The 14,119-nt window shown below is 36.1% G+C and overlaps 1 protein-coding gene across 2 annotated transcripts in view; it reads right to left on the minus strand.

Annotated features, from left to right (window-relative positions):
- The window catches only part of DYNC2H1 (dynein cytoplasmic 2 heavy chain 1), a 317,131-nt gene that overhangs the window by 97,239 nt on the left and 205,773 nt on the right, over window positions 1–14,119 (minus strand). For both annotated transcript variants that reach the window (XM_053670464.1, XM_053670463.1), the window contains exons 79-81: window positions 13,641–13,796; window positions 8,478–8,553; window positions 2,045–2,253 (exon numbers count right to left, since the gene is read on the minus strand). In XM_053670464.1, coding sequence (XP_053526439.1) covers window positions 2,045–2,253; window positions 8,478–8,553; window positions 13,641–13,796 — 441 coding nt within the window. The remainder of the gene's footprint in view (window positions 1–2,044; window positions 2,254–8,477; window positions 8,554–13,640; window positions 13,797–14,119) is intronic.

A 14,119-nucleotide genomic window follows, 5' to 3' on the forward strand; every position in this document is an offset into this window, starting at 1 on the left:
ATTGAGGTCTGAAACCTCTTTCCTTTCAAAGGTGATTGTAGTTTTGGGTACAGCCAAAAGTCATGGGGCACCAAATCTGGACTGTAAGGGGACTGAGTCACCTGGGTGATTTGATGTTTCATTGAAAAACTCTGCATAAGGCATGATGCATGAGTGGGTGTGTTGTCATGGTAAAGCTGCCAATCACCTGTTGCCCATAGCTGATGCCTTCTAAACCATCTGAATAGTTTCCATGGAGGAAATGTTCAAGCTTAACAAAAATTTGATGCAGATTTGCTGCTCTACTCGCACAGTCATTTTGAATGTGATGACCACACAGTACACATGCTCACTCAGCAGTATCTACTGCCCCCACTGACAAGCACAGTCAAGTTGTGGTTCACACATGTGCATTCCAGTCCACTCTCCTTGGCTGCTGGGTTACATTGAAGTCATGCAAATAGTTCTCCTTTTAGTAACAATGGCTGGATTTTTTCTGGACAGATCTCTTTTATGAATGCATTTGTAAATGTGTATGTGAAGGGGTGTTGGTTCCTGTCTCCCTGGAAAACTTCTGAATTCTTCTGTCTACCTCATTTAGATAGAAAGCTATTCTATAAATTTAAGAGTATTACTTTTTTATACACTTTGTTAATTTCAAAATGGCTGTGAAATTTTCTCATCTAGACTAGCTAGAGTATTTTCTCTACTTAGGACTATATACTAACATGTTTTCAAAATAGTAACTTCATATCCAAACTGAATTATCCTCACATGGACACAAAAGAATGTGTAATAAATGAGACTGTTTACATGAAACACAAAAACAGAAAAAAAATATCCCGTCGAATGGAAAAAACGGGAACAAGGGGGACTCTGGGGAGCCAGTAACTGTTTCCTGATCCTGGTGCTGGTTACATTCATGTATGTGTTCAATGTATAAAAATTCATTGTTGTGCTCATTTATGATATACTTTTCTGTATGAATTTTTATTTTTCAATTTAAATCTCAAACAATAGAGATGAAAATCTTTTCAGGACATGCCTTCTGCAATAAATATGTAATAAATATATGGTATATCTGTTTGCTCATTCACGCTAAGATTCTCCTAGTAGAACGTGAACTCCATACATGCATCACAGGACCCACAGTGTCTGGGACAAGGCTAACAGTGATCAGATGTCCAAAGCATATTATTGAATAAATAAATAAATGAAAGACAAAAAAAGATGGCATACTTAATAACATAATATGTAAGATATAAAAATAGTATACTATTGATTTTAACCTTTTATTTTTTGACAAAGGAACTTTCTTAAAAAATACCTAAGAGAAAAATGCACAATACTAAGAGAAAACCTATAATTGTGTATATATATTTGTAATTCATGAAGAAATATGAAATCATAATACTATGTCATAAAAATAGTATTTGGGCACTTATATAAATACAGGTTTGTGGTAAAATGGTCTTTATTTAATGTATTTGGACTATATTTTATGCTTTTTTCTGGAAAAAATGACTACATTCTAGGAGGTTTTCATAGGATAATACAAAGCAGAAAGCTACAGCTGGTTAAAATAAATACACATAAACAAATATGTTGCTACAAAAGCCAGATAAAATGATTCCCTATTATATTCTTAGAAATGTTTTAAATTTATAAGCCTGTAAGTGATGATAAAATTTTGTTAAATATATTTGATTTCTTTTATATTATTGAATATATCAGAACACTCTTATGCTTGCTAGGAAACAGCATAGTCTCCCATTCCAGATGTCCACAGCAGTCCTACATTTATAAACTTTTCCTTGGCTACTCCCTTCAAGATTTACCTACACACACTATATCCTATTATCATCAGTCCATCGTTAGTAAGTATCCAAGTGCATATAGAAAACATAGCTAGAGTCTAGAGGCTGTATATTGATGTAACAAATAATCCATATATGCAAATAATAACTACTTATGCATTTGAAAAGAAACAATACATATTCAGCAATGTAAAAAGTGACTCAAGTATCTACCTGGTAATAGAATAAAAATAATTAATTTTACTTACCAAAATACTGCAGGATTTTGGAAGAGATAAGGAATATGGAAAAACACTTTTCTTGTTCCTTTGGTTTAATACATCAATAATTGAAGAATTAAAAAACTGTTTCAGGTATGACTGAAGAACTCTAAGGTCAAAATAGTTATCTATACGTCCTCCATAAATAGCATTTTCAAGTAAACCATGTACAAATTCCCATTGTACATCTTTGGTACCTATAATTAAAAAAATATTTGCATTAGTTTCATTTTTAATCTCTTAGATACATTCTAAAAATATTCTAAAATTTTATAAAATATTAACTAACTTCCAGGCTTCAATTATATTTATAGAATATAACAATATATATTTAATTTAGCTAAATCACTTCAAGTGCTCACTAATATTAATAATTAATATAAAATAATCACAAACAACTCCACTCCAGGAAGACAAACAATCCAATTAAAAAATGGGCAAAGAACCTGAACAGATATTTCCCCAAGAGGACATACAGAGGACCCACAGACACAAGAAAAAAAATGCTCAGCATCACCAGCCATCAGAGAGATGCAAATTAAAACCACAATGAGATACTACTTCACACCAGTCAGAATGGCCATCGTTAACAAATTAACAAACAACGACTGCTGGTGCAGTTGTGGACAAAAGGATACCCTAGCACACTGTTGGTGGGAATGCAGGCTGGTGCAGCTACTATAGAAACAGAATGGGATTTCCTTAAAAAACTACACATGGAACGGCCTTTTGATCCAGTCATCCCACTGCTGGGATAATACCCTAAGAATCCTGAATCACCAATGCAAAAGTACCTATGCACACCAATGTTTATAGCAGCATTATTTACAATAGCCAAGTGCTGGAAACAGCCCAAGTGCCCATCAGTAAATGAGTGGGTCAAAAAACTGTGGTACATTTACACAATGGAATTCTATGCAGAAAGAAAGAAGAAGCTTCTACCCATTGCTACACAGCATGGGCAGAAATGGAGAGTATTATGCTAAGTGAAATAAGCCAGGAGGTGAAAGACAAACATCATATGATTTCATCTATAAATGGAACCTAATCAATAAAACAAACAAATGAGCAAAATACAACCAAAGACATGAAAATAAAGAACAAACTGACAGTGACCAGTGTGGAGGGGGGAGTGGGATAACAGCAGAAAGAAGGGGAAGGGGCAAGTCAAGGAACATGAACAGAGGACTCATGAGCATGGACAATGGTGGGGGGGAATGAATGTGGGGGTATGGGGCAGGGGGAAGGAATGAGGAAATGACCAGGACAACTTTAACTGAGCAACAATAAAAAATATTTAATAAATCACTAGCTAATATTTACTGAGATTATTTAATCAAGTAAAATTTCCCAAACATCTTACATTTATAAATTCAAGCCTCAAAACATAGAATTATTAATATTGTCCAATTATCCAGATGGAGAAATTGAGGCATAAGGAGGTTGAGTCTCCAAAATCAGAAAATCATACACTCCCAGCAATCCAGACTGAAATGAGATACACACTTAAACTAGCACCACATTTTTATCGGCCATACAATACTGCCTCCTTAAATTGAAAATTTCTTAGAACATATTCAAGAGATAATTTTATACAATGTTGAACTCGGTTCATAAAATAATCTAATTAATAGGGAAATTACTAAATACATTCACACGATAGTCTTCTCGATGTCATGATTTTTATAGTCAACTGTCCATTTTCTATTCTAATAGAAAAGTAAAATGTAGTATAAAAAACCAGATGGGACTTTGATATAAACTTTCACTTTGCAATACAGACATCTTAATCACAGTTCAGTGGAAATGTTAAAATATAAGAATTATACCTCAGGTCAGGAGTAAATGACAGAACCACCATTATATTTAAACGAGCTAGTTAACATCACTATTAGCATTACTAGTTTATTTGTATTTCATTAAAAACATTAAAATTCAGAGAGTCACAAAGCCTGATGGCAGTGTCACCATTTACCTTTGGACACAGGCAATTTACTGTCCCCTGCAGAACTGGGGTCCCAGAGGTGCGTGTAGGACTAGTGCAAGTTGTTTGCCATTTATAGCTTACTATCCACAGTTGCTAAGTAGTGATAACAAGGGATTTTACCAGGATCTGCCCATTTTCTAGTTCTGATGTTCAATAAATAATATACTAGAACTGTGTATATCACTCACTCATTCATAAGTCTCTAAGACATATAAAAACATTAATATGCCTTTCAACTTAAAAATACAAACAGCTGGACTTCCAGCCAAGATGGTGGGGTAGGTAGACTCACTGTGCCTCCTCACACAACCAAAATAAGGACAAGAACAATTTAGAAACAAAATAACAACCAGAACTGACAGAAAATTTAACTGTATGGAAGTCCAACAACCAAGGAGTCAGACACACTCATCCAGACTGGTAGGAGGGGTAGAGTCGGGCAGCCAGGCAGAGAGGGGTCACAGCAAAAAAAGCAGCGTCACCAGGGGCCCAAGGCAGCAGCTGACAAACACTCAGATACACGAGATGGCAGCGGGCAGACCCTGGGCATGCAGGTAGCCACTGGCAGACCTGTGGCTTGGGTGGCAACAGGCAGACCCAGCAAGGTGGCAACTGTGAAGCAGGGCACAGTGCACAAGGCACTGGCTGACTGGGCCAATCCCACATTTGCACACCGATAAACCAGGCAAAACTGGGGAGTGAGACAAACCACACAACCCAGGGTCCCAGCACGGGGAAATAAAGCCTCAAAACACCGATCAAAAACACCTGTGGGGGTTGAGGTGCCCAGACAGACTCCCAGCCTCACAGGAGAGTTCATTGGGGAGATCCACAGGGTCCTAGAATGTACACAAACCTACCCGCCCAAGAATCAGCACCAGAAGGGCCCAGTTTGCTTGGGGGAAGGAGTGGAAGGGACTGAAATCCATCAGAGAGCAGAGCAAGAACTATTGTTCCCTCTCAGACCCCTGTCCCACATTACAGCATCACAACCCAGCCACTGGGTTGCCCCACCCTGGTGAATACCTAAGGCTCCGCCCCTCATACATAACTGGCACATCAAGACAAAAAAAAAATGGCCCAAATGAAAGAACAGACCAAAGCTCCACAGCAAATACAACTAAGCAACAAAGAGATAGCCAACCTATCAGATGCACAGGTCAAAGCACTGATAATCAGCATGCTCACAGAATTGGTTGAATTTGGTCACAAATTAGATGAAAAAATGAAGGCTACACTAAGTGAAATGAAGGAAAATGCACAGGGAACCAATAGCGATAGGAAGAAAACTGGGACTCAAATCAATGGAGTGGACCAGAGAGAGGAAAGAAACAACCAAACAGAAAAGAATGAAGAAACAAGAATTCAAAAAAATGAGGAAAGGCTTAGGAACCTCCAGGACATCTTTAAACGCTCCAACATCTGAATTATAGGGGTACCAGAAGGGGAAGAGGAAGCGCAACAAGTGGAAAACTCATTTGAACAAATAATAAAGGAGAACTTCCCCAATCTGGCAAAGGAAATAGACTTCTAAGAAGTCCAGAAAGCTCAGAGAGCCCCAAAGAGTGTGGACCCAAGGAGAAACACACCAAAGCACATCATTGTTACATTAGCCAAGATTAAAATGGAGAGAATCCTAGAAGTAGCAAGAGATAAGGGGACAGTCACCTACAAAGGAGTTCCCATCAGACTGTCAGCTGATTTCTCCAAAGAGACCTCGCAGGCAAGAAGGGGCTGGAAAGAAGTATTCAAGTCATGAAAGGCAAAGACCTACATCCAAGATTGCTCTATCCAGCAAAGCTTTCATTTAGAATGGAAGGGCAGATAAAGTGCTTCCCAGATAAGGTCAAGTTCAAGGAGTTCATCACCACCAAGCCCTTATTATATGAAATGTTAAAGGGACTTATCTGAGAAAAAGAAAATAAAATACATGTGTAGTAAAAAGACAGCAAACTCAGATATTAACAACCACACCTAAAACAAAAGCAAACTAAGAGGACAGCTAGATCAGGAGCAGAACCATAGAAATGAAGATCACATGGAGGGTTAGCAATAGGAGAGTGGGAGGAAGAGAGAGGGGGAAAAGGTACAGAGAATAAGTAGCATAGATAATAGGTAGAAAATAGACAGGGGGAAGATAAGAATAGTATGGGAAATGTAGAAGCTAAAGAACTTAAGACATATGGACAGGAACCAAAGGGGGGGTACGTGGGGGGAACGTGGGTGGGAGAGGGTGTGCAGGGTGGAGGGGAGTGAAGGGGGAAATGGGACAACTGTAATAGCATAATCAATAAAATATATTAAAAAATACAGCTATCACAGAAAATGTTTTATGGAATTTTTATAAGAAAATCTTATTATTTTTCTTATATCCATTGTTCTCAAGACAAGTTTTATATTGTTTAAGATAAAAGAAAATAAACAAATTATAACAGCAATACTAATAACAGTCAATTACTGATGGCTTATTCAAAATATTAAATGGACAAAGTGTTTCAAGGCTTTATGTATCTTTTCTCATTTAACTGTCTCTCAAATTTAATCAGTTGAACTAGTGCCTATTAATATTCTTCCTTTGCAGATCAGGAAACTCAGTCTGAAAGGTTACGAAACCTGTCCCTGGTGCCAAAGCTACACAATCTCTGTAACAACAACCCCTGTAATAGAGCTTTTTCTCTGTTGTTGCATTTAATTCTATCTATGTGCAGGTCTCTTAATACCAGGAAATTTGTAATCATAACATCATACAGTTAAAATTTTTACCATGAGATGTAATATTATTTTAAAGCATCTGCCTCTTATTTCCAACAATCCCATGGTGTTAACAGATAAAAAATCATGTGACACTATTAACTCCATCCCAGCCTTGAAATACAAAGATAAGTCATTTAAACCCCATGTGCTTTGGTTTCCTCATCCTAACAGGGCTATAATAATTTATGACTCATTGTGGTATTATAAAAACCAAATAAATGTTCAAAAGCATTTGGAAAATTACCAAGTGTCCATGTAAGGTATAGTATTAGTCTATATCCTCCAAAAAAGTCTTGTGTCAAGTTAAATACAACAGCTCATGGAAATTCGGATGGGGAAGGATGGGGAAGGATGCATAGAATGGGGAAGGATGAGTCAAGTGCAGAAAGCAATCAGGGTGGTGCTTTGGAATGTTGGTAATACTTTAATTGGTTTGGGCTTAATTTATAAAAATTTATTGACCATTTTTGTGTACTTTTCTGACATATAATTCAGAAAGGTTTTTAAATAAACAAAAACTCAGAATACTACTTGGCATTAACTAATAGCTGTTACTTGATGAAGGGGAAAGAAGTGAACAGAACAATAATGTGATTTGGACATGAAAGGAACAGAAATTGTCAAAGCACTGGATGTTTGAGGATGAGAAAAATAAAAGAATCCATGGTGATTTCAAAGGCTTTGAACTTGAACAACTACAGGAATGGTGGTGCCATTTACTGAAATGTGGCAGACACAGGAAACATCAGTTTGACAGGGTTGTAGGATGTAAGGGGGAAGGGGACAAGAATCAAGAGTTCTGTTTAGGACATTTTTCTAAGCTTGAGATTCCTGTCAACATATTTTCTTTTCTAATCCATCACTGTCTCAATCCTGGTGTCCCTTTGCCTTGGTTCTGCACAGTAAACTTCAGGGACTGCTTCTGTTTTTAGGAAGCAGAAAGCTGGTGCCTCAGGGCATCGGATTACATGGTCTCCTTCGCTGCCTTGTTTCAGTCTATTATTTGTACTTTGATTCCTGATTCCTGCTTAATCATACAATTATGTTTCTAGAGATCCTTGTCACTAACCTCAGTGTACCATACTCCTGAATTGAAACAGTTCCCTTAAAGGAGAACTGAGTGATTCAGCTGAAGTCTGAAACTTCTGATGCTGACACAGTACACAGTCTTTCTAGCTTTCTGCTTCCTAGGGGCTATAGATTTCTTAAGAAATCTTAAGAGTTTTATCAAAAACAATGACTGTGCCCTGGCAGGTATGGCTCGGATGGTTGGTGCATCATCCAGTAAACCATAAACTGAAGGGCTGTGGGTGTGATTCCTTGTCAGAGCATGTGGCTAGGGTGCAGGTTCTGTTTCCAGCCAGGACACTTGTAAGAGGCAGCCCATCAATGCTTCTCTCTCACACTGACGTTTCTCTCACTCTCTCCCTCCCTTCCCCTCTCTCTGCAATCAATGAGCATGTCCTAAGGTGAGAATTGAAAGAAAAAACAAACAAACAATGATCACAATAGATAAGAGCTCTTAGAGAACAAAGCATGGCAATCAGAACAGAAATCACAAAATAAAAGGCAAAAAAGCAAATTTTATGAAAGTCATTTTTGAAAAAGCCATGTAGTTAATATGACCTCAATTTTTTTCCACTAACACTAGGGATAAAAATTTTCATCAATAAAACTTACCATCAAAGAGCCTGTCAATAATGTTGTACCCAGCCCGAAGATCTGATAAAGAAAACTCATAAAATTTGGTCCAGCCCTGTCAAAACAAAATTTAAAAAATTAAAGAATTATACATATTTCAAAGATATATATATATATGTATACATTACTTCCCTTAGTATCTTTAAAACAATGTTCATTACATGCTAAAAATTATCTTGAGAATTTTTAATAAAAATAATTAATCTATAATAATAGTAATATTTTAAGAATTTATTTACCTCCACGGTGTGAAAAAAACCTTTCTAGTACCATAAAAGATTTTATCATTGAAGTATGTGAAAATACAGTCAGAGAGATAATAAAGTGGTATAGTAAATTTGGAGTATATACATTGAGATAGTTCCAAAAATTTTATAATTCAGAATTGTGGATTTTCTCCACAAATATGAAAACGGAAAGGTGACAAATTTTTTTTAAGGCTCAAAGGCATATAGCATTATTTCCTGTACATTTGACCCACAAAGCATTCATTTTGGAACTACATAAAATACAAACCTAAAGCTAATAATTACAATACCTGAATAAAAAGAACATTTATAAAAATCTACATTTTGTCAAAAATACATAAAACATTTAAAATAACTTCTATGAGGATCCCATTAACTGAAACTAATTACTTTTATGTAATAAAAATGTTATGAAATACCCTGGATGGTGTAGCTCAGTGGATTGAGTGTGGGCCTCTGAACCAGAGTATCGTGGTTCGCTTCCCATTCAGGGCACATGCCTGGGTTGCAGGCCAGTTCCCAGCAGGGGACTCACGAGAGGCAACCATACACTGATATTTCTCTCCCTCTTCCCTTCCCTTCCCTTCTAAAGATAAATAAATAAAATCTTTAAAAAATTTTATGAAATGAACATTTTTATTGCATAAAATATTGTATGTCATGCTTTGGGATAAAAGAATGAACAAAACATAAATAATCCTGCTCTTCATGAAGCTTTCAGTCAAATGTGGGGTGGGAGGGGAAGAGTGAGATGGATACAATCAATTTGTCAAATAATATATGATTATAAACTGTAATATGTGTGATGGAAAGAAACACAGTTGGTATATGTAAGAAAGAGATCTGACATAACCTAAGAGGTCAGGGAAAGACACCCTAACAGGGACAGGACTAGAATTGATAGAAAGACAAAAGCTGATAGCAGGACAATAAATTAAATCATTTTTGTACTGAGCTGTAGTGGAGGTAAAGATACAAAAATAGTGTTAACAATGACTTCTAAATTTATGGGTTATTTAAATGGATGGTGGTGCCATCCGTTGATAAGTGGAACACTGGAAAAATACAAAGTTTGGAAAGGGGTATCATGAGATCATTGAACAAAACTGCTCAACCAAAACTTACTGCGTGACTGCTGCATACCAAGCACTGTTTGGGTCAATGAGAAACCAACAATGAACAAGACAAAATGTGTGCTTTTGAGAAGCTTGTGTTCTAGCGTTTGTATCCAGAACATGTGGTATTTTCAGTACTCTGTAGACCACAGTCACTGACAGTGTTGGATAATTAATGATTCTTAAAATTATGATACAAAAATTTGAAAGATAATTTTTGTTTTTCATGTCGTATCTTCTGATAGGAATAATGTAAATTGTAGAGAGGTTCTCTATACAGCCAATCAACTCCTATTTAGCCCATTAGGCTACCCAGGCACTGTGCTAATAAGTGCTGTTATAAAGATGAATGTGTTGGAGCCTGTTATCCAGGGCTCACAATCTAGTAAGAATAACAAGATGTCAAATAACAATCACAAAACAAATTGATATCACACAAAGTACTGTATTAGAAGTACAATATACATGTATAAAATAGAGGATATTATTTCTGTAACCAAATATAGAACTGCAATAAAAAATACCAAAAAATAATCTTTTACTAATATGAGAGACAAAAACTGAGTGGAATTAATAGATTTTTACTTCTGACAGTTGGTGCTTAGGGAAAAAAGAAGAGGAAAATGGGTAAAATAGAGAGTTAGTAGAAGTACATATTCATATAGCATGGTCTCTAGTAATTAATGGTATTCTCAATTTTGTCTTTTACCTCCAAATTTTATGGTTTTCATAAGAGATAACTCAGAATGTTAGTAAATAAAATTTTTAATGTTTTTGTGTGTATGAAAGTGAATTTCTATATTCTCTATGAAGAGCATTTTGACAATGTTTATGAACTTTTAAAAATACATATATAACAGTGTGGTGATTGCTGGAAGGAGGGAGGTGTAAGGAGACTAAATGGTAATAGAAAAAATACAGAAAAGATTAATAAAAAGTAAAGTGAACACTGTAAACAAAATAAAAGATCTACAACCATAAAAAAGTAAAAAGAAAAATATTTTTTTTTGACCCAAACATTCCACATTTAGAAAATGGCCACCATAAATAAGTGCCAAAGAGGCAAGTATATGCAAATATTTTGTAACAGTAAACATGGAAAAAATGCATACCCATGCAGCAATATAAAACTACTTAAAAATAGGTATATTGATATAATGAACACAAATAATATTTTTAAATTAGATATTAAATGGGTATTAATATTCAATAATATCTAAAATGTACTAGTTATTAAAGCAACTTATGGGACAATGTTTGTAATGTGCGGCCGTTTGAGTTAAAAAGAATACATGAGTGCATTAAAATACATAAAATATGTTTGCTTGTTTATATACTATCTCTGAAGGGCACCCCAGAAATGGTGAAGAGTTGATGCCCTGACAATAGATGGCAGAAGGATAGAAGGGAGGAGACTAAATTATAATTGCACACCTTTTCATAGCTTTTTCATTTATGTTGTGTGAATATATCATTTAATAAAAAATAAAATCTAATTGCATTAAGAATATATTTTCTTTTCTCAATAAAAGTGCATCATTATCACTATTCTTCAGATATCCATCAAGATTAACTGATTTATTAGGGTGAGGATGAATGTCAGGAAAAATAACAGCAAAGGCTTTAGAGAAAGGTGGGGTTGGCCATTTCCAATCTCTTACCATATTTGGGGTATAATTCCTTCAGCAAGTTAATTACCACTGAGATCCACTGTCCTAATTTGTAAAATGAGAAAATTAAGAATACGTCCCCCGCCCTGGCTGGTGTAGCTCAGTGGATTGAGTGCTGGCCTGCGAACCAAAGGATTGTGGTTCAATTCCCAGTCAGGGCACATGCCTGGGTTGCAGGCCAGTTCCCAGCAGGGGATGCACAAGAGGCAACCACACACTGATATTTCTCTCCCTCTCTCCTTCCCTTCCTCTCTAAAGATAAATAAATAAAATCTTAAAAAAAAGTACATCTCCATAAAGGTAGTATGTAAATTTTCTGAAACAATTCATTGCTATTATTATTTACTATTTTATGACTTTGACATATATTTATTGACAGACTATGCTCCGGGCATTGTATGAAGCACTTCTGAACATATACTATTTTCATTTTATCATCATGACAAAGGTATGCATGGTTATTGTTCCTATTCTGCAGCTGAGGAAACTGTGGCTTATTGGGGTTAAAGTAATTTACCCAAGGTCACATAGCTAGGAAATTCTAGAGTCAGGGCTCAAACCCAAGTCTGTGACTCCATAATCTATACTCTTTTTTTTTTTTTTAGATTTTATTTATTTATCTTTAGAGGGGAAGGAGAGAGGGAGAGAAACATCAATGTATGGTTGCCTTTTGTGCATCCCCTGCTGGGAACGGGCCTGCAGGGAACCAGCCTGCAACCCCGGCATGTGGCCTGACTGGGAATCGAACCGAGATTGTCTTGTTCGCAGGCCCGGGCTCAATCCACTGAGCTACACCAGCCAGGTCCATAATCTATACTCTTATTTAGACATGTAACTGAAACAGAGAGAGGCTAAAAGGGAGGCAGGTAGAGAAGTCTGAGGAGAGATTATCCCAACAGAATTAAAAGAAGTTGAAAAAAAAGAGGATGGGAACTGGTGGCTAAACTAGACATCTGGCAAGAACAGATGACTGGTACAGGAGGGCTGCCATGACGTGTGGTCCATTATTAATTGTAACAACAGTGACAGCTAGGGCCTACGGCGAGAAAGAGCCCGAATCCAAAGTCTATATGGCTATACTTCCTGATGAATCCAGAAGTCTAGTGTAACTGAGCTGTAGGGAACAAGTGGGAACAGAGGGCTAAAGGATGGTGAAGACATAGGCAAATCTTTCCTTCTGGACCATGGTAAGTAATCTGCATATTTTTTTTCTCAGATACAACAGAAGGCTACAACTTGACGGCTTTTAAGGAGAGCAATAAAAGAATTAAATTTATATATTAAAATTATTCTGGATACTAAATGTAAGACATGAAAGGCTATATCAGAAAGTGGTACGGGTAAACCCTGACCCATGTGGCTCAGTAGGTTGTGTTCCTACTGAGGGAAAGGGCAACCTTCCCTCAAAGGGAAAGGTTGCCAGTTCAATTCCCAGTCAGGACATGTGCCTGGGTTGCAGGTTCGGTTCCCAGCTGGGGTATGTTCGAGAGGCAACCAATCCAGGTTTCTCTCTCACATCAATGTTTCTCTTCCTCTCCTTCTCCCTCCCTCCCCCTCTCTCTAAATTTCAATAAATAAAATCTTTAAAACAAAAAAGTAATACAGGTTAGAGGTAATACAGCTTATAAAAAAATGACAAAGAGAAATGACAAATTTGAATTATGTTTTGGAAGTAGAATCAATAGGACTTGATAATGGATTGGGTAGGAAGGCTAAAAGAGAAACTAAGAACTCCTAAGTTTCTAATTTGAAGAAGTAAATGGAAATCAATACCTTTTATTGATTTTTCTATTACCTAAAACAAAACAGGTATGGGGAATTCCGTAGTTGAACACTGAGATGTCTGTTAGATAAAAACCTATAAAAATGATGCCTAACAAAAAGTGAGGGCTTAAGATGGTTTTACACATTGTTTTGAACACTTTAAAGAGATATGAACTAGACAACTATATACAATCCAGGAGATTAACTAAAAAGACTGAATTAGGGATATAAAGTTATGAATTATGAGCCATATTATAAAGTAATGCTAGACACTTCTACTAAATTATAAAGATATTCTATCATAAAAAATATGTACAACTTGCATGCAAGACTCGTCTTACTTACCTGTGGAATATAATTTCTTCTTTCTTGACATGCAGCATGAAACCAAGCAAAACTGAAGAGAGCATGAGCTCGATGTATATTACTTTTTTTGCTAATTTGCTCAGGAGTCCAAGATTCATAAGTACGCATTAAATTCTTCTTTAAACCTGGGGGTGACTAAAGAAAAAAATTAACAGACATATTATTTAATAATAAAATGAATCAGTCAATAATTGAGCAGCAATAAAATGAGCAACAGTCACATTAATGTTTCTCTCTCTCTCTCCCTCCCTTACCCTCTCTCTAAAAATAAATACAATCTTTTAAATATATATAGTATTAAAAAATAAAATGAATCAGTATTTAATACATTTGAGAACATACTTTATTTTTTAGAGGTTTTATTTCTTTACTGTTAGAGAAGAGAGAGAGGAAGGGAAGGAGAAAGAAAGGAAGAGAAACATCCATGTGTGGTTGCTACTCACACTCCCCCTACTGGG

The sequence above is a fragment of the Artibeus jamaicensis genome, unplaced genomic scaffold (assembly GCF_021234435.1).
Source record: "Artibeus jamaicensis isolate MK-2021 breed Jamaican fruit bat unplaced genomic scaffold, CSHL_Jam_final contig_585, whole genome shotgun sequence".
Lineage (NCBI taxonomy): Eukaryota > Metazoa > Chordata > Mammalia > Chiroptera > Phyllostomidae > Artibeus > Artibeus jamaicensis.